Here is a 27835-nt window from a genome sequence, read left to right as displayed (position 1 = left end):
CGGGGTGTTGTGGCGGGCGCCTGTGATCCCAGCTGCTCTGGAGGCTGAGGCAGGAGAATCGTGGAAGCCCAAGAGCTAGAGGTTGCTGTGAGTCCTGTGACATCATGGCACTCTACTGAAGGCGGTAAAGTGAGACTCTGTCTCTACAAAAAATAAATAAATAAATAAATAAATCAAAAAGGAAAATGTTCCTCCTAAAGGATACGTGAAGATCCCTAGCATTTTCCCCAGTCAGGCTTTGATTCATTCATTCACGCAACCACTTACTCACTTACCCAGGACTTTACAGAACATCTGCCATTTGATATCCTGCAGATATTTGTTGTCAGCACATATTTACTGAGCACCCACTCTGTGCTGAGCACCATGCTAGGTGCTTCAGATACATGAGTGAACAACACAGACAACACTCCCTGACCTGGTAGAGCTCATCTTGTAGCAGAGGCAGCAGAATAAATAAGTCAAGTCTAGGGCAGACTCATGCCTCTACTCCTACCCCCTAGAAGGCCGAGGTGAGAGGATCGTTTAAGCTCATGAGTTCAAGACCAGCCTGAGCAAGAGTGAGACCTGGTCTCGACAGAAAATAGAACAATTAGCCAGTTGTTGTGGTGTGTGATAGGTCTGAAAAAGGTGCTGCTCATGGGATGAGAAAAGAATTTCTCCAGGCCAAGATTAGAATATAAAAGTATAAGTTTATTTTATATTTTATATTAGGGAAGAGAATGGGAAGGAGAGATGAGAGAGAGAAGAAAGCAGAGAACAGGGAGGAGAGAAGGCAGATGGGGGAGAGAGAAGGAACAGAGAATGGTCGGGACATCCCAAAGAGAGAAAGGAAGAATGCCAGCCCTGAGGTCCAGTGGGTAACTGAATTTAAGGGAGGAGGAAGGCATTTGCAGCTTAATTCACAAGGCATTGTGAAGGTGAATGCTGTGTCCATTTTTCTTCAGGCAAGATTGAAGACAGACATTTTCCTGGTGTTTCTGATCTTCAGGCCTGATTGTTCATCTATCAGGGATACTCAAGAATCACTTGAGGTTTAAAAGAAGAAATTCAAAAAGATATAGGAGCTGGGGAAATGTAAAGAGAATTTATTTATTTATTTATATTTTATTTTATTTTTTGAGACAGAGCCTCAAGCTGTCGCCTTTGGTAGAGTGCTGTGGCATCACAGCTCATAGCAACCTCCAACTCCTGGGCTCAAGCGATTCTCCTGCCTCTGCCTCCCAAGTAGCTGGGACTACAGGCGCTGGCCTCAATGCCCAGCTATTTTTTAGTAGCAGCCATCATTGTCGTTTGGGGGGCCTGGGCTGGATTCGAACCTGCCAGCTCAGGTGTATGTGGCTGGTGCCACAGGTGCCTGTAAAGGAAATGTAGATTTCCTTTTGGTTTGTTAGGTTCCTCAATGGACAGAAATCCACAAGGATTGGGGTGGGGGCTGGCAAGAGAAAGAAAGCAGGCAAAGAGATTTTATGCCTTGTTGAAAAACTATGAATAATAATTTTTCTGTTATTTCATTGTACAGACCAACCATCCTTACAGTGTGTACCTGTAGTCTCAGCTACTCAGGAGGCTGTGGCAGGAGGATCACTTGAACCCAGAGTTTGAGGTTGCTGTGACCTAGAGTGCGATGGCACTCTAGCCTGGGGAACGGAGTGAGACTCTGTCTCAAAAATAAAAAACAAAAAAAAGTTTAAAAAGTAACAAGGTATATTGCAGCTCAATTTACAATCGCCAAAATGTGGAAACAGCCTAAATGCCCACCAACCCAGGAATGGATTAACAAGCTGTGGTATATGTATACCATGGAATACTATTCAGCTATTAAAAAAAATGGAGACTGGGCAGCGCCTGTGGCTCAGAGGAGTAGGGCACTGGCCCCATATCCCGGAGGTGGTGGGTTCAAACCCAGCCCCGGCAAAAAAAAAAAAAAAAAAAAATGGAGACTTTACATCCTTTGTATTAACCTGGATGGACGTGGAAGACATTTATTCTTAGTAAAGCATCACAAGAATGGAGAAGCATGAATCCTATGTACTCAATTTTGATATGAGGACAATTAATGACAATTATGGTTATGGGGGGGAACAGAAAGAGGGAAGGAGGGAGGTGGGTGGGGCCTTGGGGTGTGTCACACTTTATGGGGGCAAGACATGATTGCAAGAGGGACTTTACCTAACAATTGCAATCAGTGTAACCTGGCTTATTGTACCCTCAATGAATCCCCAACAATAAAAAAAAAAAAAAAAGTAACAAGGTATAGAAAACTAGGGGGAAGGCTAAGCTCGTCATAAAGTGGCAAAGAGCTTAGATTAATTGTGTCTGTGTCCTAGGAAGTTCTACTTCATTACACCATTTTACAGATGAGCACACTGCTATCCAAGAGAAGCATTTGAAATCTAACCCAACTTCTGTAAATGATTAGTAGTGAAGCTGGAATTTGAACTCCTGCAATCTGACTTAAGGGTCTGTTCACTGGGTACAATGCTGATAAGGATTTTGAATTTTTTTTTTTTTAGAAACAGAGTCTCACTTTGCCACCCTCAGTAGAGTGCCGTGGCGTCACACAGCTCACAGCAACCTCCAGCTCTTGGGCTTAGGCGATTCTCTTGCCTCAGCCTCCCGAGTAGCTGGGACTACAGGCGCCTGCCACAATATTTTTTGTTGTAGTTTGGCTGGGGCCAGGTTTGAACCCACCACCCTCAGTATATGGGGCTGGAGCCCTACTCACTGAGCCACAGGCGCCGCCCAAGGGTTTTGAATTTTTTCCTACAGAGCAGCAGGCAGCCATGGAAGGTTATTTAAACAAAAGACAAATATACTCTGTCATATATAAAAGAGATGAATAGGGCAGCGCCCGTAGCTCAGTGTGTAAGACTCTGGCCACATACACCGAGGCTGGTGGGTTTGAACCTGGCCTGGGCCAGATAAACAACAATGACAACTGCAACAAAAAAATAGCCGGGCATTGTGGCGGGCACCTGTAGTCCCAGCTACTCAGGAGGCTGAGGCAAGAGAATCGCTTAAGCCCAAGAGAGTTAGAGGTTGCTGTGAGCTGTAATGCCACGGCACTTACCAAGGGTGGCATAGTGAGACTCTGTCTCAAAAAAAAAAAAAGAATTATCATTTAAAAAAAAAGAGAGAGATAAATAATTCCTCCATCACCAGGCTCTTGTGGCAGATTATCTCGTTACTGGACAAAGAGGGTTTCTGCGGCCTGTCACTGTCAGCCAATATGCAGAGATGGGGATAGGTCCACCAAACTTTGTCGGAAAGCCAGAATTCTGGAGAACAGCAGAGTAGCCTCTTCAAGACTATTCTGTTCTTCCATTTCCCAAATTACAGTTTTATACATTTGAGTTCAAAGTGGAGACCATATTAACCCTTAAACAATAATTGACCAAATACATGACCTCTGGAAAACAATAATCAGTATAACTCATGATCCAAAATAACATTCCAATTCACAAGTTAATCTCCTAAAAAAGTCCACCTAAACTACTCAAGACAGGCATCTTTAGGGTGGGAGCTAAATTTACAAGACAGTAAGAATGGGAGGGTGGGGCAAAAGTCAGGGAGGACTTACACTGACCAGACCAGCTGTGTCACGTCTGCCCTAGCCTGGCAGACTTCGCTTATTTTCACAATATATGCTTTCAATCTTGTCTCCTGGACAGAAAGCTCCTGGACAAGGACCTGGAAGAAAACACTCAAGTAAATCATTTTTAAGAGTCTCAAGCTGGACCAGAGATTTTGCATGTGGGCGTCCACTGCCACCTTGTGGCCACTCTGTCACATGACATGCTGTGGGTTCTGGTTTAGCTAAATTTAGGAGGGGCAAGGCCGGCGTTAGCTGAGTTGGAGCAGGGGCAAGGGCATCGGGAGGAGGTCCCTAGTGGAGCTACTGTCCTGGGGGTGAAGGTTGCAGATCCCTGGAGTGGATTAACTGATTCAGATATTCAGCGTGAACCGGAATGAGACACAGTCCTTGCCTTAGAGGACCTCATGGGCTGGAAAATGAGAAGAGAGGTACGTTGGTGTCTAGGGAACTGCAAGACTTCTGAGTCCTAATACCAGTCCTGCCACTTCTTGGGGACGTTTTCGAGTCAGTTTTCTCATCTGTAAAATGGGGACAGGATAGAAACTACCTCCTGGGATTGTTGTGTAGAGCAAAAGGCATACCACAGAAAGCACTACGCACTGTATCTGGTACATTGTCAATGCGCAGTCTGTGTCCAAAAGGAAGGCTGCCCTGCCCACCCTGAGCCACGGAGATCAGCCAGGCAGCCAAGTACAATGGAGAAGACCTGGGTTCCTGCTCTGTTGTTGACACTGACCCTGCTATGGGACCATGGCAAGTCATTTCTCCTCTCTGAGCCTATTTTTCCAGCCACCCAATATGCAGTTTGGAAAAATTCACTCAGATTTTTGGTCATGGGGGCTACAGAAGAAGATCTGGTAGGCTTGCATCCACCCATTCACGTGCCCACCCCAGGGCATCAGCAATAGGGGATAATAATGACAGGCTCTGTTGATGTGATGGTGAGGAGGCTGGGGTAATCCATGAGCTTGCACATGAGCTTTGCTTCTCAAAGTGTGGTCCTTGGACCAGCATCAGCATTACCTGGGAGCCTGTTAGAAATGTCCTTTCTCAGATTCCATCTTGACTCACTGACTCAGCACCTACAGTTTAGCACAGTCCCAGGGTGCTCCTACACACAGGTATGTTGGAAACACTAGGCCAGGGTACTGGTACTCAGTCTTGGCCAAAGAGTGGAATCTCCAACGAGACTTCAAAGATTCTGGCATCCAGACTACCCCCAGGGAGTTTCTGAGATGGAACCCAGACACCAGAGGTTTTTAAAAGCTCTCCTAGATGCTAGGCTGACCCTAGAGGTGTTCACACTGTGTTCCTGGGAGCCTGGGGTTCCTCAGCTGGTGTGGGGTCCAGCCTAGAGGACCCAGCCCCCCTCCATACCCCCGTCATCTCTTTTCCACTTTGGGCTTGGCAGGGACTCCCTTTGGAGGGATCATTTCTTTGCCTACCAGCTTGGAGCATTTGGGTCACATCATGCCACCCAATGCTCCCTGACAGATCTGCCTCCCCTCCCTGCTGCTTGGGGACCCCTGGAACTAATCCCCATGGCAGAGGGCACTCTGAGGGATTAGCGCTGGGGAAATCAGTCACCACATCTGCCGGCCCCTGGAAAGCTCAGGCAAAGCCTGTGCTTGAGAGTCCAGGAAGCCATTCCTATCTCCTGGACACAGAGGCTCCCAGAGGCACTGGCCAGCAGTGGTGAGGCCGGAATTGCCCTGTCCTTCCTGAGCCTTCTGGAAGAGGGTGAGCTGTGGCCAAGAGCCTGGGGCCCTGATAGGGTTTGGTCCAAGCAGGCTGGAGGGGGAAGAGGAACTGGAATTAGACGCAGGGGCAGATAGGGTGACCAACTGCCCAGTTTGCCTGAGACTCCTGGGGTTTCTGGGCTACTGCTTCCCTTGCCTTGGAGTGGAGCCACATGGGCGGAGGGGTGGCTTGGCCCCCTCCTTGCTTTCTAGCATTTTCCTGTCCCCACCTTCTCTTTTCCAGACCCAAGGTCCTCTTTTTTCCTTCACTCTTCTGTCTCAATTTCCTGCTCACAGGGTCTCCCAGGGTGTAGACCTGAATCCTCAGAGAGCTGGAATCTTCCCAGGCCTTGGAGAGAATGAAGACCCAGGTGAGGCACAGCCCTGGAAGTCTTTAAATATTGGTCTAAATCCCCCCTCATCACTGTCATCACCATCACTAACCTTTCTAGAGCTTGCGGTGCAGGCCAGGAGCAGTTCCAACTGTTTTCCCTGTATCAACTCACTGAATTCTCATTACAAACCAGAAATGGCCCCTTTTCTTTTTCTTTCTTTCTTTTTGGCCCAGGCTGGGTTTGAACCCGCCACCTCTGGCATATGGGGCCGGCGTCCTGCTCCTTTGAGCCACAGGCCCCACCCTGGAAATGGTCCCTCTTCTTCGTCACCTCCCCAGGCCTCTGAAGTGGCCCCTGGCACATCTCCTGTCTGCCTGCTCCCTGACTCTCTCCTCCTCCTCCCAACCGCAGGCTGAGCTCCTCCTTCCTCCTGGGTGGCTTGGAGGCCTCCACACAAATGTTGTCTATTTACATCTCTCACTCAGAGCGGTTATCACCAGTCTAGCTTAGTCTAACTTCCAAGTAGTGAACAGCTTTCCAGGGGCTTTGCATGCAAGATCTCATTTGCTCTCACCTGAACTCCCCATTATGCGGAAGGGGAACTGAGACTCCAGGAGCTGAAGTCATTTATCCAAAGTTGGTGATAGCAGAGCCCGACTCCAACCCTGCCCCACTGGCCCTGCATTTGTGTCTGGCCACGTTCCTGTCCTGCTGACTCTGCTGGGCAGGCGTGACCCAGCAGGGGCAATTATGGCTCTGCACACAGCAGCCCTCAGGGGCATTTTCTAAATGAATGACTAAACAAAGAGGGGGAATGTGAGAATGTGGGAGGAGGTGAGGGTGACTGAGCCGTACTAGCCTGGAAGGAGGAAGGAGCTATGGTATGGGTAGGGTTCAGGAGAGCCTGTTAGTTTCCAGTAGGGAAGGGGAGGAGAGAGATTGCTAGTGGCCACTGCAGGTCAAAATGTGAGCTATTTACATCTCTCACTCAGAGCGGTTATCACCAGTCTAGCTTAGTCTAACTTCCAAGTAGTGAACAGCTTTCCAGGGGCTTTGCATGCAAGATCTCATTTGCTCTCACCTGAACTCCCCATTATGCGGAAGGGGAACTGAGACTCCAGGAGCTGAAGTCATTTATCCAAAGTTGGTGATAGCAGAGCCCGACTCCAACCCTGCCCCACTGGCCCTGCATTTGTGTCTGGCCACGTTCCTGTCCTGCTGACTCTGCTGGGCAGGCGTGACCCAGCAGGGGCAATTATGGCTCTGCACACAGCAGCCCTCAGGGGCATTTTCTAAATGAATGACTAAACAAAGAGGGGGAATGTGAGAATGTGGGAGGAGGTGAGGGTGACTGAGCCGTACTAGCCTGGAAGGAGGAAGGAGCTATGGTATGGGTAGGGTTCAGGAGAGCCTGTTAGTTTCCAGTAGGGAAGGGGAGGAGAGAGATTGCTAGTGGCCACTGCAGGTCAAAATGTGAGCAGCTGGCGCGCTGCTTAGCGGTTAAACACTGACCCCACCTTCGGGGCTGTTGGACTCAATCCTGAGATTGGAGACAGACTTGAGATGAGGCTGGGCCCTAGAGGAGGGCTACAAATTGGGGACTGTAGAGACCCTACCTACATTTTGTGGTGAGTGGGGTGGTAGATAGCACAGAGCTTGACTCCCTGCCTGTCCTTCACCATGACCTCAGTGAGTCATTTAATGTCTCTGAAATGTATTCTTCACTTGAAAATGAGCTGGTCGTGCTGTAGTGCCTATTAGGGAGAGTGGGTTGCCTTCTCCCCAGGCTTCCCTCCCTGACCCTGCCTGTGCTCACAGGGGGGTGTCTTCTCCACACCCCTGAGACAATCCATGCCAGAGGGCATCCTTTTCGCTCCTTTGTGGCCAAGGTATGGTCTTGTGCCTGGTGTCCCTCCCCTCACAGGTGGAGAATCCCAGTGTTCTTATGACCTTTAATGGCTTCATTTTATGAAAGTTGAGCCATCATTTACATGCAATAAAACACGTACAGTTCTGTGAGTTTTGACAGATGTGTACATAAACACCACCGCAATCAAGAGAGAGCACAGTTCCACCACCTCCCCAAATTCCCTTCTGCTCTTTTGTAGTTGACCGCTAGGCCCACCCCCAGGCAACCACCACGTTGTTTTCTGTCACTATGGTTTTGCCTTTTCTGGAATGTTATATAAGTGGTATTAGATAGTCTGTGCCCTCTGAGTCTGGCTTATTTCATTCAGCTTGATCCACCCCCATTATTGTATGTATTAATAGTTCATTCCAGCTGGGCGCAAGTAGGGCGCTGGCCACAGACACCAAGGCTGGCGGGTTTGAGCCTGGCCTGGGCCTGCTAAACAATGACAACTGCAACCAAAAATAGCCACGCGTTGTGGCAGGTGCCTGTAGTCCCAGCTACTTGGGAGGCTGAGGCAAGAGAATCACTTAAGCCCAAGAGTTTGAGGTTGCTGTGAGCTGTGATGCCACAGTACTCTACCAAGGGTGACATAGTGAGACTCTGTCTCAAAAAAAAAAAAATAGTTCATTCCTTTACATTGCTGAGTAGTGTTTCATTGTAAAGATGTACCATAGTTAGTCTATCACCAATTGAAGGATACTTAGGTTGTTCCTTGGTCTTTGGAATCTATGAATAAAGAATGGTTTCAGTGTGGAATGCAAATTCTAGAACTGGAAGATGCTTTTGAAATCACATGAGATTTCCAGAGTAAAAGTAAACTCTTTAGAAGTAGCCAAACTCTCTTCAATAATTGAAGAAACAGGGCAGCACCTGTGGCTCAGTGGGTAGGGTGCCGGCCCCATATACCGAGGGTGGAGGGTTCAAACCGGCCCCGGCCAAACTGCAACAACAATAACAACAACAAAAAATCGCCAGGCGTTGTGGCAGGCACCTGTAGTCCCAGCTACTTGGGAGCCTGAGGCAAGAGAATCACCTAAGCCCAGGAGTTGGAGGCTGCTGTGAGCTGTGTGATGCCACGGGACTCACCAAGGGCAATTAAGTGAGACTCTGTCTCTACAAAAAAATAATAATAATAATAATAATAATTGAAGAAACAGAGGCCCAGAAAGGAGAAAGGACTTGTCCATAGTCACAACTGACTCAGGAAATGGGCCTTATTTTTGAGGCCAAGTCTTTCTACGTGCAGAAATGTAGAGTTCAAAAGCATTTCCTGAGAATCTGCCAGTGCCAGGTGGGATACAGGCGTCACAGGCACAAAAGCCAAGAAGGAATGATCCTGGTGCAGAGAGCTTCCCTACCTAGTAGGGAGCCAGATGAAGAAGCCGGTTAGTAAGCCAGGAGTGGTGGGTGTGCATGAAGTAGAGAGAAAAGTGTCAGCAATTTTGCCAGGTGAGGAAGAGAAGGCTTCACAGATGCTCGTGGGTGAAGAACACAGTTTGCCAGGTGGGCAAAGATAGAAAGGGCATCACGTTCCAAGAGGATGGCAGGTGTGCAGGCCAGAGAGGGGCACCAGTGCAGGGTGAGGGGGCATAAAGACAAGAGGCATGGGGAGAAGGGACAGGGAGTGGGCCAGTGGAGGACATCGGGGTCAGATCATAGGAAGCCTCTCTTGCCAGAGTGTTTCCTGCGGAGTAGAGCCTGGCACACAGCAAATATTCAACACATGAGTGGTCTTTGTTATGGAAGAGCATGTAGGGTTGGCTAGAGAGGGATGAAATATAAACTCAGCGAGACTCTACTGGAACAGAGCCTAGAAAACAGATGTCTGTATGTACAGATAGACAGGTGATATATTTCAGGGATGGTATACAAGTCAGTGGGGGATAGGTTGGTGTATTTAATAAATGGTGCTGGGAGTACTGATTATTCACATGGAAAAAAGAAAATTGGATTCCTACTTTGCACTATAACCCGAAATATTTTTTATGTAAAAATATAGAAACCCAAAATATTTTTTATGTACAAATATAGAAACCTGGGTGGTGCCTGGGGCTCAAAGGGGTGGTGGCCCCAGCCAAAAAAACTGAAAAAAAAAATATATATATATATAGATATATATAGAAACCTGTATCTATGACCTTCATGAAATATGTTTCTCAAGTGCACAGGCACCCACACACACGTTCATATACACAATGCAAAGCAAAAGGACAATTTTCATAAATTTGAGAAAAACAAAAAGCCCTTCTATTTAAAAATCCTGTAATAGTAGCCAGGCACGGTGGCAGGCATCAGTAGTCCCAGCAGCTACTTGGGAGGCTGAAATGTATCACTTGTGAAAAGTATCACTTGTGCCCAGGAGTTCAAGGCTGTAGTGCATTATATATGAATAGCCATTGCACTCCAGCAAGACCCAATCTACAAAAAGTACAAAACAAATGTGTACTAGCTCAAAGGGCTTTATGTTGTATCAGACAATGTCCTTTAATATATTATATATTAATTCATTGGATTCTTACACATTTATGAATTAGGTTCTATAATCATTCCCACTTTATAGGTGAAAGATAGAAGCGTAGAAAAGTTAAGTGACATTTTTGAGGTCACAGCTGGTAAGTGGCTGAGCTGAGATTCAGAATCAGGCAATCTTGCCACAGATTCACCACTATTGTATTTTACCTGTTTGCCCAAGTTATCAACACAATGTGAAAAGGCAAACCGCAAGTAAGAGGATCCAGAACAGCTGGGCACGGTGGCTCACATCTGTAATCCTAGCAGTCTGGAAGGCCAAGGTGTGTGAATTGCTTGAGTTCAGGAGTTCAAGACCAGCCTGAGCCAGAGGGAGAACCTCGTCTCTAAAAAAAAAAAAAAATAGCCAGGCATTGTGGCATGTGCCTTTAGTACTAGCTACTTGGGAGGTTGAGGCAAGAGGATCACTTGAGCCCAAGAGTTTGAGGTTCAGCTCAGCACCTGTAGCTCAGCAGCTAGGGCACCAGCCACATACACCAGGGCTGGTAGGTTTGAACTCTGCCCAGCCCTGCCAAACAACAATGTCAACTGCAAAACAAATCAAAATAAAACAAAACAAAAAAGAAAAGAAAAAGAAAAAAGAGTTTGAGGTTGTTGTGAGCTATAACACCATGGCACTCTACTGAGGGTGACAAAGTGAGACTCTGTCTCAAAAAAAAAAAAAGAGTATACAGAACATATACAGAACTCTAATACCAATGTACTCAATACTAATATGAAACCAATATATAAACAACTACATGCCCACACAGAGTGATAAAATAGTCAAGCAAGAGGGAAGGGAGATCAAGGGCGGAGGAGGGAGGAGATTTCACCTAAAGTATATAATGTGAGGATGTTCAGCATGTCCCCTGGGTGAAGGGATCAACTATAACTTGAACTTTACCTTAGAAGTGAAAACAATGTAACCTAAAAAATTTGTACCCTTGGGCGGCGCCTGTGGCTCAAGGAGTAGGGCTCCGGTCCCATATTTCAGAGGTGGCGGGTTCAAACCCAGCCCTGGCCAAAAACCACACACACAAAAAAAAATTTGTACCCTTTTGTTAATTTGAAATAAAATACTATTCTAAGATTATAAAGAGAGAGAGACAGAGCGAGAGAGGGAGAAAAGGCACAGGAGAACAGTCTGATCACAGAAAATCAAGCCCAAATATATACAGGGAACACATTGAAAGGAATTCAGTGGTATTAATCATCAAGAAAAAGGCAAATTAAAAACAGCAGTGAGGGGCCGCTCCTGTGGCTCAGTGAGTAGGGCGCTGGCCCCATATGCCGAGGGTGGCGGGTTCAAACCCAGCCCCGGCCAAACTGCAACCAAAAAATAGCCGGGCGTTGTGGTGGGCGCCTGTAGTCCCAGCTGCTCGGGAGGCTGAGGCAAGAGAATCGCGTAAGCCCAAGAGTTAGAGGTTGCTGTGAGCCGTGTGCTGCCACGGCACTCTACCCGAGGGCGGTACAGTGAGACTCTGTCTCTACAAAAAAAAAAAAAAAAAACAGCAGTGAGGGGTGGCGCCTGTGGCTCAAGGAGTAGGGCGCCGGTCTCATATGCCAGAGGTGGCGGGTTCAAACCCAGCCCTGGCCAAAAAAAAAAAAAAAAAAACTGAATGAAAAACAGCAGTGAGAATCAAATGTGGTAGGAATGTAAATTGGAGCAACAACTTTGGAGAGTAACTGGATAGTATCTGATTAAGGTGAAGATGGACACATCTTGCCATGTAGAAATTCCACTCTTAGCACACGGCTCCTGACTCAAATGCAAAATACAGGGTGTCCCAAAAGTCACCCCTGAAGTCACCATACATAGCTAGCTAAGTGTACCTTTATTTACAAAATATTCATTACAAACATTTTACAAAATACGTACAAAAATGTTCTCTATATGTTGACCACTTCTTTGTAAAGTCTGTCTATATTCTTCAGTATGCTTGTAGTATTTTAGAATTTTTATGGGACAGCAGGGCTTGGTGGTTGGCTGGAGGTGGGGACTGGAGGACAAAAAGAGGCCAGGGCAGACCCTGACATTTCCAGCTGGGTGGCTGAGTGGAAGCAGGTGCCAGGATCTGATGTTGAAAACATTAGAGAAGGAAAGTGAGTTCTGTCCTGCATGTTGAGTTTCAGATGCACGGGGACTTCTGGATGGAAATGCTCAGGCACAGGAAATGGGAGTCTGAAGTTCAGGAGAGAGCTGGGCAGAAACTAGGGAATTGATGATCATTAGTATATGGTTGGTGTCTTTGTGCTTGAGATTACCTGGGAATTATATTTGTCAGGGAATTTGTCCTTGTCATTTTAAATTGTCAAATAGATTGGCATAAGTCATTCGCAATACTTCCCTGTAGGATCTGTAGTGATGTCCCTCTTTCATTTCTGATTTGGTAATTCATCACTGAGAGGTTGTGTGTACTGAGGACAGAGGAGGAGGGAAGGGGGAGCAATACCATGTTTCTAGGAACGGTTTGTCATACACCCTCCCTCTCCAATAACTCATTCACCTCCCACCTGCCCTCTTCTTCCTGCCTGTGGCAGCTTTAGGACCCATTTTTACACTCCCTGCTGCCTGCCCTCACTCACCTGCACGAGCTACTCTTCCTCGGCCCCCAAACCTTGGTAGAGGACCCCAATCTCTCTATCCTTCCTTGAGATCTCCAAACCAGCTTTTTTTTTTTTTGCAGTTTTTGACCGGGGCCGGGTTTGAACCCGCCACCTCTGGTATATGAGGCTGGTGCCCTATGCCTTGAGCCACAGGCGCCACCCAGAAACCAGCCTCTTTTCATTGTGAAGGTTTTTGACTCACTTCACAAGAGGAAGAGGCAGAGGAACATGGGAGGTGTGGCAATGTGACCAGCCTTCCAGAACCAGCCACTGCTGTGGAGTACCAGCCACATTTGGGAGCTGTATACAGGCTCACTGAGTGCTCTTTCCCAGGTCAAGAACACAGAGGAGGATGTTCTGGAAAGTGGGTGTATGGGGAGGGAGGGAGAGAAGCTTCATGCTGCCTTCTCAGGACCCCTATACCCGCTCCACAAACATAAACTGAGCAACCAGAAGGAACCAGAGGACATGGAGGGGAGATAGAGAGGGGACGGCCCTGCCCTTGGAGCGCTCACACTGTATTAGATAGATTAGCTGATGTGGTGGAGCGACTACTGTAGCACAGAGAGCTGCACTGGCACCAAGTGCCTTGTTCTGAGGCTTGTTCCAAGTGCCTTGGAAGGGGATGTGGGTGAGGACCATTGGGGAAGGCTTTGCAGAGGAGGTGGCATTTTAGCTGATCTGACGATATTTTGCTAAGTGCACAGGTGAGGTGAGGCACGGGTGTGTGGGTGCTCACTCAGGGCAGAGCTGTGGAAGAGGTCACCCTGGCGAGGTGTGAGATTAATCCAAAGGTGGGGCTCTCATGATGTCTGGGAGAGCCTGAGGCTGAGGAGGGGACAGGGGACAGGTCCTTCTCTTCCTTCCAGCTGACCCCCAGGGGGCTGTGCCCTGTGTCCCTGCTCTCCCAGGCTGGCCGGCAGCCCAGCCTACTGAAAGTGAGAAAGAAGTGGCTCTTCCCTGTCTGCTGCGGCTTCTTCTGCCTGCTGTCTGTGGTTATGACTGGCTGCTTCCTGTGGCAGTATCACCTCCCCAAGCTGAAGACCGGTGAGTGCAGAGACAGCCTTGAGATCCCTTGACCCAATGGGTCCTCCTGGACATTGTGCTGCCACCCGCAATCTAAGGCTGCAGGCAAGAACCCTGAGATTTAGACTCAGAAGCTCTGGCCTCCATTCTGACACTAACTCTCACTAACTGGGTATCTTTGGGACAGTCTTGCAACCTCCCTCTGCCTTGATGCCCTTGTGTATTAAATGAGGAGCCTATTGTCACTGAGGTTTCCTCAAGCCATGCAGCCTGGAAATAAAATTCAGGGTGGAAAGGGGCTAGGGAGGGCGGGGGAGGGGAGTGAATGGGTGGAGGGAGGATGATTGTGGGACCATACCTACAGTGCATCTTACAAGGGTACATGTGAAATTTACCAAATGTAGAATACAAATGTCTCTTTTTTTTTTTGTAGAGACAGAGTCTTACTTTACCGCCCTCGGTAGAGTGCCATGACGTCACATGGCTCACAGCAACCTCCAGCTTTTGGGCTTAAGCGATTCTCTTGTCTCAGCCTTCCGGGCAGCTGGGACTACAGGCGCCCGCCACAACGCCCGGCTAGGCCGGGTTTGAACCCGCTACCCTCGGTACATGGGGCCAGCGCCCTACTCACTGAGCCACAGGTGCCACCCGAATACAAATGTCTTTTTTTTTTTAATTTTTGGCCGGGGCTGGGTTTGAACCCGCCACCTCCGGCCTATGGGACCGGCGCCCTACTCCTTGAGCCACAGGCGCGAATACAAATGTCTTAACACAATAACTAAGAAAATGCCCTGAAGGCTGTATTAACCTGTTTGATGAAAATATTTCAAATTGTATATAAAACAAGCACATTGTACGCCACGATTGCATTAACGTACACAGCTATGATTTAAAAAAAAAAAAAAAAGCAACAAAAATTCATGGTGATCAAAGGAACGTACAAATGGTATTTAGCTTATTCTGCCTTCAGCCACCTGGGTGGTACTCCTGGCCCTAGCCCTGTTCCCTTAGCTGTATCTAAGACCCCAAGAGGAATAACTCGTAGGTGTCCATGGACAGCAGCTGCCATTTCTTGGAGCCGCTTCTTCCTGGGCTGGTCAAGGTGCATCAAAGTAGCCACCACTGCTGGTGATGTCCACCAGACCCTCTGTTACTATCGCAAGCACTGGGACCTCCAGCCTGCTGGGATTCTGGGCCGTTGGTCTGTACTGAATGGAGGAAAAGGCCTCTCTCCATTCCTGTATCATCCTGTGGGACACATGTCTCAAAGCTCAGTGAGGTACCCGGGCTCCCAAGTCCCACAGGAAGTTTTGCAGAAATGCCTCCTGTTATTTTCTTGTGGTCTCCTCCCTCTCCTACTGCAACCCTTTCTTTTGAGGGTAAGTTCCTTTATGAGGGACTTCTTAGTGCCTTGAGCAAATAGACCCTGAGTAGGCAGGCTGGCATGTCCCTAGGGCCAGGCTTCTCAAACTGTCAAACTACCAGTCCACAGTGCATCAATGTTACTTACAAATGCACAAGGATGAACTATTAGGGAAAGATTTAAAAAGACATATGAAGGGCGGCGCCTGTGGTTCAGTGAGTAGGGCGCCGGCCCCATATGCCGAGGGTGGCGGGTTCAGGCCCAGCCCCGGCCAAACTGCAACAAAAAATAGCCGGGCGTTGTGGCGGGTGCCTGTAGTCCCAGCTGCTTGGGAGGCTGAGGCAAGAGAATAGCTTAAGCCCAAGAGTTAGAGGTTGCTGTGAGCCGTGTGATGCCACGGCACTCTACCCGAGGGCAGTATAGTGAGACTCTGTCTCTACAAAAAAAAAAAAAAAAAAAAGACATATGAAGTAGAAGCCTGAGTTTTGAATTATTACACTCAACAGATGCAAAATTATTTTGTCAAAATGTCAAGAAAATTTCTAAGTGCTCTTTTTCTCTCAAAATTTGTATGTAATATGGCCAGGCGTGGTAGCTCAAGCCTGTAATCCTAGCCCTCTGGGAGGCCAAGGCAGGTGGATTGCTTGAATTCATGCATTTAAGACCAGCCAAGGCAAGAGTGAAACTATTTTTCTTTTTTTTTCTTGAGACAGAGTTTCATTATGTCACCCTCAGTGGAGTGCCGTGGCGTCAACCTCAAACTCTTGGGCTTAAGCAATTCTCTTGCCTCAGCCTCCCAGATAGCTGGGACTACATGTGCCTGTCACAATGCCTGGCTATTTTTTTTTTTTGTTGCAGTTGTCATTGTTGTTTAGCAGGCCCTGGCCAGGTTCCAACCTGCCAGCCTGGGTGTATGTGGCTGATGCCCTACCCACTCAGCTATGGGTGCCGCCCAAGAGTTAGACTCTTAACTCTAAAAAAAATAGCCAGAGGGGCGGCACCTGTGGCTCAAGGAGTAGGGCGCCAGCCCCATATACTGGAGGTGGCGGTTTCAAACCCGGCCCTGGCCAAAAACTGCAAAAAAAAAAAAAAATAGCCAGGCGTTGTGATGAGCACCTGTAGTTCCAGCTACTTGGGAGGCTGAGACAAGAGGATTGGTTGAGCCCAGGAGTTTGAGGTTGTTGTGAGCTGTGATGCCACTGCACTGTACCCGGGGTAAAAGACTGAGACTCTGCCTCAAAATAAAAAAAAAAATTGTACATAGTTTGTTACAAATGGGAACCAGCTTATTGTCTGCAGACCACAGTGATATAGGTCCTGGGAGAGATATGGCCTGGAGGGACTCTCAGGCCCCACACCCAAGCAATAGCCACTCGAACAAATCTGCCTTTACTTGGAACCTGATTTCTCCTGTGTGCACGTGTCACAGTTAGAGGGGCATGGCTGGTGATGCCAGGCCTACCTGGGTTGCAGTCTGTGCAAACTCTGGGTTCTAGCTGAGACCCCCTAACTCTAATTATCAAACCTATGTCATGGAGTTGTTGAGAAATCCTCCCTAAAGTTTGTAATTTTCCTGTTTGGGACCGTATCAGTTATCTATTGCTAAGTAAAAACCACCCCAAAACCTACTGATCTCCAACAAGGAAACTGATTACTTCTCAGGGTCCTGTGGGGTGGGTGGCAGTCCTGCTGTAGGTCTAGCTTGGGTGCTCGCCAATGCAGCCAACAAGTCCACTGTGCCAGGGGGCCTCTCCCTCAAGGTGGACTCTCAAGGCCCTCCCAGGCCTGCCTCCAAGGGAGCAAGTCCCTGAGGGCCTCCCCACTCCAGCAGGACCCCCAGCAATTCCACCTCATTCTACACAGCCGGCCAGATTCAAGAGGTGGGAGGAGCTGGCAGAATTTATGGCCTTACTGAACCTTGGGGCCCTTGCCTCAGTTTTGATGGCGTCTCAGGAGGCAGTGGGAAGATGTGGTTTCTCAGGGTTGGTGCTCAGTGTCCTTAACATGTCACGCTGGCTGCAGAGGGCAAGCTAGAATCTGCTTTGATGACATGAGCCCTGTCCCCGAGGGAAGGCACACACCCGGATACAGGCAGAATGGACTCACACCCCTGAAACCCCCATGCTCACTCAGCTCTGGTGACAGAATGAATTGTCCCTTGTGGTTTAGGCCAGAAGCCTGAGTGGGGCTCCAAGTCCACCCAGATTTCTCCACCAGACATGTACAACCAGGATGAGGGGAAGAGACAGGTGGACAGACATGTGTGGGTGAGACCACTGGCCACACGGAGGTAGGAAGCTGGTCTAATGTGAGAGAAGGTCACACAGGGGCTGCCAGCCAGGAACTGGGCCCAGTGGAAAGCGTGGAAGCTTAAGCAGCAGGTGGTGAGCGTGGGACCGGGCCTTCTCCGCCCACGCACACTCTTCCCCTGGCCCCTCGGTGACTGTGGCTGGTGCCAGCACCCTGACAGCTCCTGGTAAGGCTATTGTTGGCTGGGGAGGGCTGTTGTGGCTTTTCCTGCCAACTTTCCCCTCTCTGATTTCTGTCTCCTACTCATCATGTCATGTCCAGGTTCCTTGGGACCAGAGGTGGCCTCTGCCCCCATGAGGATGTGTCCCCGGCACCCTGAGCCTGTGCCCCTGACCCACCCCCTCCCTGTGTTGAAAGAGGCTCTGGAAAAGGTCAGTGATGACCCAGGAGGGAACGGGTGTGTGGGCTAGGGTGGGTGATGAAGGGGAGGGCCTTCCCTCTGTGCAGGCAGTGGCATTCCTTCATTCATTCACCCACTCAACATGTATTCTTAAGCACTTACTCTGAGCTAGGCACTAGGGAGAAGGCAGGAAAAAGATGCCTACCTGCCTTAGTCTAGGGATGAGGGGAATAGTCATTGTGGGGGGGACCTGATGCAATGGCTCCCACCTGCAGTTCTAGCTACTCAAAAGGCTGAGATGGAAGGATTGCTTGAGGCCAGGAGTTCAAAATTAGCCTGGGTAATGTTATAAGACCCCATTTCTAAAATATATGTTAGCTAAGCATGGTGATGTGCAGTCCCAGCTACTTGGGAGGTTGAGTGCAGGAGTGAGCGATAATTGCACCACTGCCCTCCAGCCTGGGCAACAGAGTGAGGAAACTCCCACCCATCTCTTAAAAAAAAGAGGCTATGGGCGGCTCCTGTGGCTCAGTTCCTGGGGCGCCGGCCCCATATACCGAGGGTGGCAGGTTCATACCCGGCCCCGGCTGAACTGCAACCAAAAAATAGCCGGGCGTTGTGGCGGGCGCCTGTAGTCCCAGCTACTTGGGAGGCTGAGGCAAGAGAATCGCTTAAGCCCAGGAGTTGGAGGTTGCTGTGAGCTGTGTGAGGCCACGGCATTCTACCGAGGGCAATAAAGTGAGACTCTGTCTCTACAAAAAAAAAAAAAAAATTAAAAAAAAAAGAGGCTATATATGACTCGTCTTCTGTGGCTCAAGCGGCTAAGGCGCCAGCCACATACACCAGAGCTGGCAAGTTCGAATCCAGCCCGGACCTGCCAAACAACAATGACAAGTGCAACCAAAAAATAGCCAGGTGTTGTGGCGGGCGCCTATGGCCCCAGCTACTTGGGATGCTGAGACAAGAGAATGGCTTAAGCCCAAGAGTTGGAGGTTGCTGTGAACTGTGACACCATGGCACTCTACTGAGGGTGACACAGTGAGACTCTGTCTCAAAAAAAAAACAAACAAAAAACAGAGGCTGTAGGTGGAAGATAGGAAAGATGAGATGGGAGAGGATGACAGAGCCTAGTCACTACAATATGATTAAACACGCCTCACAAAAGCCGGGAGCAGTGGCTCACGCCTGTAATCCTAGCACTCTGGGAGGCAGAGGCCAGTGGACTGCTTGAGTTCAGGAGTTCGAGACCGGCCCAAGCAAGAGTGAGACCCCATCTGTAAAAACAAACTAGCCCAGCATTGTGGTGGGCGCCTATAGTCCCAGCTACTTGGGAGGCTGAGGCAAGAAAATTACTCAAACCCAAGAGTTTGAGGTTGCTATGAGCTATGATGCCAAGGACAACAAAGTGAGACTCTGTCTTTAAAAACACACACACACACACACACACAAACAAAAAAACAAACACCTCTCACCCTCCCACCCCACACCCACAGCACAATTTTAACCATTGCAGGGTGATAAAATACTAGAGGGAGGTGTCAGCCAGCCCTAGTCTGCTCCAGTCAGGCCCCACCCACTTGGGTCACCTTAGGAGACATGGAAAGAAAAGAAACAAAGTCAGAAGCCTGGAGGGGGAACAGGGACTTGAAAATGCCAGCTGAAGGGGAGAGGATTGTGAGTCCAGAGAAGACATAGGCAGTGCGGAGACACAACTGCTGTCTGCACCTATCTGAAAAGGTTTTTTGTTTGTTTGTTTAGTTTTGAGACAGAGTCTCACTCTGTCACCCTCAGTAGGGTGCCCTGGCATCACAGCTCACAGCAAGTGATAAAGTGATCCTTCTGCCTCAGCCTCCTGAGTAGCAGAGACCACAGGTGCCCATCACAATGCCCAGCTAGTTTTTCTATTTTCAGTGGCAATGTGGTCTCATTCCTGCTCAGGCTGGTCTTAAACTCCTGACCTCAAACCATCCACCTGCCTCAGCCTCCCATCTGTAAAGCTTTTGTGGAAGAGAAGGAGTAGAAGGGTCATAGCAATGTTCTAAAAAGCAACAATAATAACTACAGCTGCCTTCCGTTGAGCACCTAGTATGTGCCAAATGCTGTGCTGACCTCTTCTCTGCATCCCTCAGGAGGATGCTGAGGCTCCGAGAGGCAAAGCTGGGGCAGGGGTAGAACCTGGAAGTAGGCAGAGCTCAGTTTAGGACAGGAAAGTCACTCAGCAAGGTGGGCTGGCAGTTAATTAAGAACTGGGGGTGGAGTTGGCACAAGGTTCTCATCTCGATTCCTCCAGCCATAAGCCACTGGGCAAATCCTCGTATATTTTACAGACTCACTTTTCCCATCTGTAAAATGGGGAGAAATCAGTACTGACTTACGAGGATTAAATGAGACAACGTATGAAAATGACTATGTCATGCTTGACACATTCTAAATGGTTAAGAAATGTTAGCTGTCGTCATCCTCATTGTACTTCATCACTGAAAATAATGAGGTACTTTCAGTAACGTTCAAAGAGGGTCGGGTGGCGCCTGTGGCTCAAAGGCCGGTCCCATATGCCGGAGGTGGCCGGGCCAAATCTGCGCAAAAAAAAAAAAAAAAGAGGGCCTAGGAGCCTCTATAGTGAGTTCCCCAACACTAGGGGGTCAGACTAGGTCTATTGGTGGTTTTCTTTCTTTCTTTTTGTTTTTTTTGAGACAGAGCTTCAAGCTGTCGCCCTGGGTAGAGTGCTGTGGCGTCACAGCTCACAGCAACCTCAAACTCTTAGGCTTAAGCGATTCTCTTGCCTCAGCCTCCCAAGTAGCTGGGACTACAGGCGCCCGCCACAATGCCCAGCTATTTTTTTGTTGTAGTTGTCATTGATGTTTAGCTGTCCGGGGCCGGGTTCGAACCCGCCAGCCTCAGTGTATGTGGCCGGCGCCCTACCCGCTGAGCTATGGGCACCACCCTATTGGTGGTTTTCTAAGGCATCAGACAAGCCTTTGTCTAACTCTGTAGTTTTTTCTCCTTTTTTATTTTGCTAAGGAAATGTTTCTTCGAGCAAAAAATCTTAAGAGGAAGCCCTACACTGCGGGCCTACTCCATGGGAGATGGTTTGGGAACCCAAGGTCCAGAAGCTCACAGGGGGCCTGTGTGCAGGGCATGACTGTGGGGGTGGGCAGGCTGCAGAGTGACTGCTGGGGGCTGGGGAGGCGGAGGGTGCCTGCCACTGCACTTGCTCTTCTCCCCCAAGGTGGACAGTCTCTTGCGGGAGGCCATGTCTGCCCCAGGTCTGGCTGCCATGTCTGCGGTTGTCATCCACAATGACACTGTGCTCTGGACTGGGAACTATGGGAAGAAGAATGGCTCAGACCCCGCTTCTGGGACTCCCAATGAGTATACCATGTACCGGTCAGCTGGAGGACCTCCAGGATCCTGTGGAGGGGGCAGGGGACGGGAGGGCAGGGGGACCTTGTAGATAAGGACACTCAAAGAATCATGGCTGACGGGAGGGTGTCTAAGCTTCCAGAGCCCATTCATTAAGTCTTGACAATTTTTTAGAGAGGAGAGTGAGGTCCAGAGTGGACCGATGAGTGCCCAAAATGTAACCCAACAGGGATAATAGGTCAGGAAGAAATACCTTCTGGAAGAGTCCTTAGCTCTAAACCTCCAAACTAGAAAAAGCTCCCTTGTGCCACCTCCTACCCAGATGCCACACAGGAACTATACCTGGTCCTTGGGTCCTTTCCCCTGGTCTCTATCAGTGGGCAGCAGTGGCACATGTAGAAGTAGCTAGGAACATTCAGTTGCATTCCTGTAGTTTTGGCTCCTCTGGGCTCTCTGCAGGATCCTCAAAGATCCCAATATAAAGTGAACTCACATTTGTTCCCAGGGGTACTATGCGTACCTCATGCTACACGGCCTGGGTGCCAGTAATAGGGCCTGCAAATGTGTTTGCTATCATTTGTCAAATACTTACTACCTGCCAGCTAGGTCGACAAGCACTTTACGTGCATGCTTTCATTTCCTTTGACAACCTGTGAAACAACCAATGAAATGGAATCTTGGAAGGGTCTAGTAACTTGCCCAAGGCCACACAGCCAGAGAGAGGCAGAGGTGCCACCCAAACCCAGGACTGTCCCGGAATGGGAAGTGCCAGGTGGGTAAAGGGCCTGGCATGGGGTAGGTGCTCAATTGAGTTCATCCCACCCCTGTTACCCAGTTTCTGTATGTTCTCAAGCATCCCAAAGGCAGTTGCACAGGGCTTGGCGAGTTTCTGTCTGAGATGTTGACTTAAGGATGGATTCAGTGCTTTTCTAGAATACTAGAAAGTTGTTGACGGGGGGCACAGGATGGGAAGTGGGATGCCCTTTGCACCCTTGTGTCCCCCAACATTGTCTAGGATCTCCAGCATCTCCAAGATCTTCCCAGTGCTCATGCTGTACCGTCTGTGGGAGGAGGGCACCGTGGCCTCCCTAGACGACCCTCTGGAGCGGTACGCCAGCACCTTCACCATTAATAACCCACTAGGGGTGGCATCAGCCCCTGAAGAGCAGGGCCTGATGGATGGGCTGGCAGAGGAGAGTCCCATTCTGAGGCCTTCACCTGTCACCCTCCGAAGGATGGCCAGCCAGCTCTCAGGTAAGCATCTTAGCACCGATCCGGATGGACCCTGGCCATTTTGGGGGGGTGGGAGGGATGGGGAAAAGCCTCTCATCCAGCCAGGGTGGGCCCCCTCTCTGCGCTGCTTCCTGGCTTGGCCACACCTCCCTCTCATAGGGCTTGGATAGTGGGCCAGGGGTAGAAACATCACATCAGCTAGAAGCAGAAACAAAGTCTAGCAATTTTTTTTTTTGAGACAAGAGTCTTACTTTGTTGCCCTGGGTAGAGTGCCGTGGTGTCATCACAGCTCACAGCAACCTCAAACTCTTGGGCTCAAGCAAGCCCGTTCCCTCAGCCTCCCAAGTAGCTGGGACTACAGGCATATGCCATGACACCTGGTTAGTTTTCCTATTTTTAGTAAAGATGGGGTCTCAATCTTGCTCAGGCTGGTCTCGAACTCCTGAGCTCAGGCAATCCACCTACCTCAACCTCCCAGAGTGCTAGGGTTATAGGTGTGAGCCATCTCACCTGGCCAAGCCTAGCGATTTAGACCAAATGGACAAAGCAAGATGAGTTGCAGGTCAAAATCAAGTTAGTAGGTTAACAGCAAGTCAAGAAGTCAAATTTGTAGATAATTTTAATATAATGAGGACCTAATTTCCACTACTACAGAAAGATCACCTACAAATCAGTACAAACACTACAGACCAATAGAAAAGTGGGTAAATAATAGCAATGGAATCAACAGTTCACAGAAGAGTCTCAAGAATGTTAAAAAAAGGCTAGGCACGGTGGCTCACACCTGTAATCCTAGCACTCTGGGAGGCCAAGGAGGGTGGATTGCCTGAGCTCACAGGTTTGGGATCAGCCTTAGCCAGAATGAGACCTTGTCTCTAAAAAAAAAAAATGCCTGGTGTTGTGGCGGACGCCTGTAGTCCCAGCTACTCAGGGAGGCTGAGAAAAGACAATCACTTGAGCCTAAAAGTTTGAGGTTGCTGTGAGCTACGACACTACAACACTCTACCGAGGGCAATATGGTGAGACTGTGTCAAACAACAACAACAACAGAAGGTAAAAAAAGGCCAGGTGTGGTGGCTCATGCCTGTAATCCTAGCACTCTGGGAGGCTGAGGCAGGTGGATTATTTGAGCTCAGGATATCAAGACTAGCCTGAGCCAGAGTAAGACTCTGTCTCTAAAACAAATAGCTGGGTGTTGTAGTGGGCATCTCTAGTCCCAGGTATTCGGGAGGCTGAGGCAAAAGAATCTCTTGAGCCCAAGAATTTGAGGTAAGTGAGCTATGATGCCATGGTACTCTACTGAGTGAGACAAAGTAAGACTCCGTCTGAAAGAAAAAAAAGTTAAAAAATATTAAAAGATGCTCATCTTCACTCGTAACAAAACACATGCCAATTAAAACTATCCTGAGACACATGTTCCCTACATCAGACTGGTGATAATCAAAGTAGAGGACGCACTGAGTAGGTGAGGCCGTGGGGAAATAGGCCCTTTTGTACACCAGCAGTGGGGATTTAATTCAGCATAGCCTGTAAGGAGGGCCATTGGCATTATTACAATTTAAAATGTACATATTCTTTGCCCCAGCAATTTCACTTCTAGGAAATTCTCTTACAGATGTACTCACACAAGAATGGTATGGTGAGTGTACACAGTTATTCACTACAGCATCATCTGTGATAGCAATGAAACTATCTAAATGCTCATCAATAGGGGAATGGCTAAAGAAACCATAACACAGCTATACAACCAAGCCCTAAAAAAAGGAAAATAATGTTCTTTGTGTACTGAGATGGCGTAAGGTATAAAACGAGTAGGAAAAAAAAATCTCATAATAGCATATATTTTATGCTACCATATAAATAAAGAATAAAAATAATATATGCATATATAATGTGCATGTGTAGGTAAATACGTACATATAACACACATATACATATTAGTTTATATATGCATCAACTATCTTTGGAAGGGAACTAAGAGGTGGAAACATTAGCTTGCCTCCAGGGTGGCTGGGAGAAGGGTTAAAAGGACCCTTTGGTAGCCTTTGAATTTTGAATCATGCAAATGAGTTACTTATTAATGATAAATAATAATAACAAAGGTATGGTAACAGATCAAGATGGAGTTGATAGGGCAGAGAGATAGAGCAAACTGGTGCCAGGAGACACTGCCAGGGACAGGCAGAGGGGCAGGATCGGGAGGGGAGTTGGGCCAGAAGGAAAACAAACTGGATGAGGGGGGTGGCTCTGGAAGCTTTTCAGGGTGCTCTGTTGGCCTTTATGCCCATCTGCCACCCGTGAATGGAGGGGACAATGAAACACAGGCAGGAAGAGAAGGCAGGATTGGAGTCCATACTACTCTGTTATTTTTTTTAGACTGACTGGTTGTCATCTCTCAACCCATGGAAGGTGGGGGAGGGAGTGCACCCTTGGGCCCACCATGCCGCTCTCAGCCCAGCCTAGCAGGTCTGACCACTGCTCCTCCCTAGGGCTGCCCAGAAGGCTGCGCTCCACTTCGCTGCTGTGGAGAGGCAGCACCCAGGAGGCCCTGCACCTGCTCAAGGATGATGTGCTGGTGGCAGACCCAGGAACCAGGTAAGGAGTATGTGCTGATACCCAGCCGCATGTTAGCAACCTCCCTGGGAGACACACCTATCTGGGAAACAGCCTGTGTCACCTCATCCTAGATGGTCAGAGCCTGTCACTGAATATGACTCCTACTCCACAGCTGGAAAGACCAAGGCCAACAGAGGAAGGCCAGCAAGGCAAGGGACAGCTGGGCTTAAAATCTAGTTCTGTTTGAATTCAGTGTTCTTTGCATGCATCAACCCAACATGTATTGAACACCTACCCTGCCTAGATTGCTGCTAAACAGTGTGCTATGGAAGTGAACAAACCAGGCCCCTCCTCTTGGAGTTTGCATTCTTGCCAGGGAGGTACAGGGAACAGATAAACAAGATGAACACAGATTAGCCAGAATGGAAATGAATGGATGCTAATGAGATCAGGAGTAGATAGGTTGGTGGTCCATAAACAGAGAGACCCAAATCTGGGGCACTGGGCATCCCCTGCCTCAGAGGTACCCTTCTGGGTCCTAGGCAGTACCCCTTTTCCAAATTTGCCCTTCTGCTTCTCCAAAAGCTGAATCTCAGGCCCCACTTTGTTAAGGAAGAAATGATCCAGCTGATGCAGAGAAGAGACACTTGGATATCCTCAGGCTGGAGTCCCCCTTCCAGCTCTGCCATGAACTTGCTGTGTGACCCGGGTGAACCTCATCATCTCCATCTGCAAACATAAGGCAGTTGGCCTTGTCCAAGATGCCTAGTAGGATTTGTGAATTTTCATGCTTCCTTGTGCCTCCCTGAGGCACTATCTTAGAGACTCTGCAACTGCATCACTCTTATTGGTTATTGGTGTCTGCCAGGGCTGGAAGAAGGGAGAGGTGAGACCCTGTCTCAAATGTGTTATTCTTGAGCTATGTGATCACTCTCATTTTTTCTCCATGGAAAAGTCTTCTTCAATGGAAGACTTAAGTTTTCCATTTGATAAAGTCAATCATACCAAAGTGTAAAGGACCCAAATTCTCAGGTGTATTGCTGAGTCCAGCTCTCCGCCATCTTGCTGTGTGACCCCTGGCAGTTTCCTGCCCCTCTCTGGGCCTCACTCTTCCGAGAAGTAAGAGAGTTGTAGTGAATGGTCTCTGAAATCTCTTCTAGGTCTGACCCGTCTGGGATGCAGTGAGGCAGGTTCCTTCCCATCCCCACCCAGCCCAGTGAAACTCTGGTGGCATTTCCGACAGCCTGAGGAGGTGGGAAGGGAGTATTTAGGGCCTAGCAAGGTCCACGTTAGGCCACACCTGTTTCCACTGCTTTCCCTCCAGGTGCCATTACAGCACACTGGCCTTCTCACTCCTGGCCCACGTCCTGGCAGCTCACACTGCCCAGAGGGACTACCAGCGCTGGGTCTCAGAGAACCTGCTGGAGCCACTGGGGATGGTGGACACAGGCTTCGACCTCACGCCCCCCGTGCGCGCTCGCTTGGCAGCGGGCTTCTACGGCAGCGGGCGCCCAGCGCCGCTCTACGACCTGGGCTGGTACCGCCCGTCCGGCCAGATGTACTCTACCCCCGCCGACTTGGCCAAGCTGGCCATGGCGCTCCTGGGGAGCGGGCCCCAGCGGCTCCTGCGGCCAGACGCGGCCAAGACGTTGCTGGCGCCGCTGCTGGCCTGCCCCGGCGCCTACTTCGCCAATGAGACGGGCACGCCGTGGGAGTTCCACGCGCAGCGGGGCTACCGCGTGGTGCGCAAGGACGGCGACCTGGACGGCTACGCCGCCACCTTCTCGCTGGTGCCCCCGCTGCGCCTGAGCCTCGTGCTGCTGCTGGCCGGGCCGCGGCCTCCCGGCCCCGACCTGGTGGCGCAGGCCTACGACGTGCTCCTGCCCGCCATGGAGAGGGCTCTTCGGGAGGCCGAGCCCAGCCCGGCCCCTCCGCCCAGCGCACGCCCCTTCGCCGGATACTTCACCTTCGCCAATTTAACTTTCTACGAGGTGCGCGCCGGGCCGGGGGGCGAGCTGCGCCTGCGCCAGTTCGGGCCCCGCGTGGAGGCGCTGGTGCCCCCTGCGTTCCGCTCGCTGGCGCTGCGCCACCTGCGCAGCCGTGTCTTCCAGCTGCACGTGGCCCGCGAGTTCCCGTGCGAGCTGCCGCTGGGGGACGCCTGGCTGTCGCTTGAGGCCCAGCACGGGCAGCTTGTCAATTTCTACCCCTTGGACAGGTACGGGCTGTCCCCCGGCTTCGACGTGCCGGGTCTCAACACGTACCGGGTACTGCGGCTGCAGCGCAAGCCGGTCTTCAAGCCCCAGTGAGCCTGGGCTCGGTCTGGAGCCTCCCTGACCCCATCCTCCCTGCTTTCCAACCGGAGGTTAGGAAGGGAGGGCTGCCAGCCAGAGAACCCGAGAGGTTGGCGAAGCGAGGTAGTGCAGTTCTCTGTAGAGTCATTCAAGTTGTTACAAGTGTTAATAGTGTTTCTTTTTTTGTTGTGGAATGGAGATACCATGGATGGATAGAGCACAATTTGTTTAACCATTCACTGGTTGAAGGACATCTCAGTTGTTTCCAATTTGGGACTATTGTGAATAAGGGTTCTATGAACATTTGTTCATAAGTGTTAATGTGAACATAAGTATTTATTTCTCTGGGATAAATGCCCAGGAGTGCACCTGATGGATCAAATGTTGGTTATGTGTTTACTTTTTTGTGTTGCAGAGTGGCTGTACAGGTTAGCCAGCAATGTATGAGTGATCTTGTTTCCCCACATTTTTTGGCCAGTATTTGGTATTATTGCTTTTTAAAAAAATTATAGTAATTATAATTGGTGAGTAGTGATATATCATTGTGTTTTAATTTGCACTTTTTTGGGGGGGGGGACAGAGTCTCACTCTGTCACCCTTGCTAGAGTGTGGTGGTGTCATAGCTCATAGCAACCTCAAACTCTTGGACTC

At 49.3% G+C, this 27835-nt stretch overlaps 1 protein-coding gene across 1 annotated transcript; it reads left to right on the top strand.

Annotated features, from left to right (window-relative positions):
- The first annotated feature begins 5244 nt into the window (after window positions 1-5244).
- LACTBL1 (lactamase beta like 1) lies at window positions 5245-27199 on the top strand. Its single transcript, XM_053577344.1, has 8 exons — window positions 5245-5338; window positions 5582-5708; window positions 13614-13749; window positions 17663-17772; window positions 20971-21128; window positions 22120-22358; window positions 24827-24932; window positions 26218-27199. The coding sequence occupies exons 2-8, from the start codon at window positions 5697-5699 to the stop codon at window positions 27197-27199; spliced, it is 1743 nt and encodes a 580-aa protein (XP_053433319.1). The 5' UTR covers window positions 5245-5338; window positions 5582-5696.
- Window positions 27200-27835: the final 636 nt, after the last annotated feature.

The sequence above is a fragment of the Nycticebus coucang genome, chromosome 22 (assembly GCF_027406575.1).
Source record: "Nycticebus coucang isolate mNycCou1 chromosome 22, mNycCou1.pri, whole genome shotgun sequence".
Taxonomy (NCBI): domain Eukaryota; kingdom Metazoa; phylum Chordata; class Mammalia; order Primates; family Lorisidae; genus Nycticebus; species Nycticebus coucang.
Note: the sequence above shows the minus strand (reverse complement) of the source record. Positions and strands in the feature narration are given on the sequence as shown.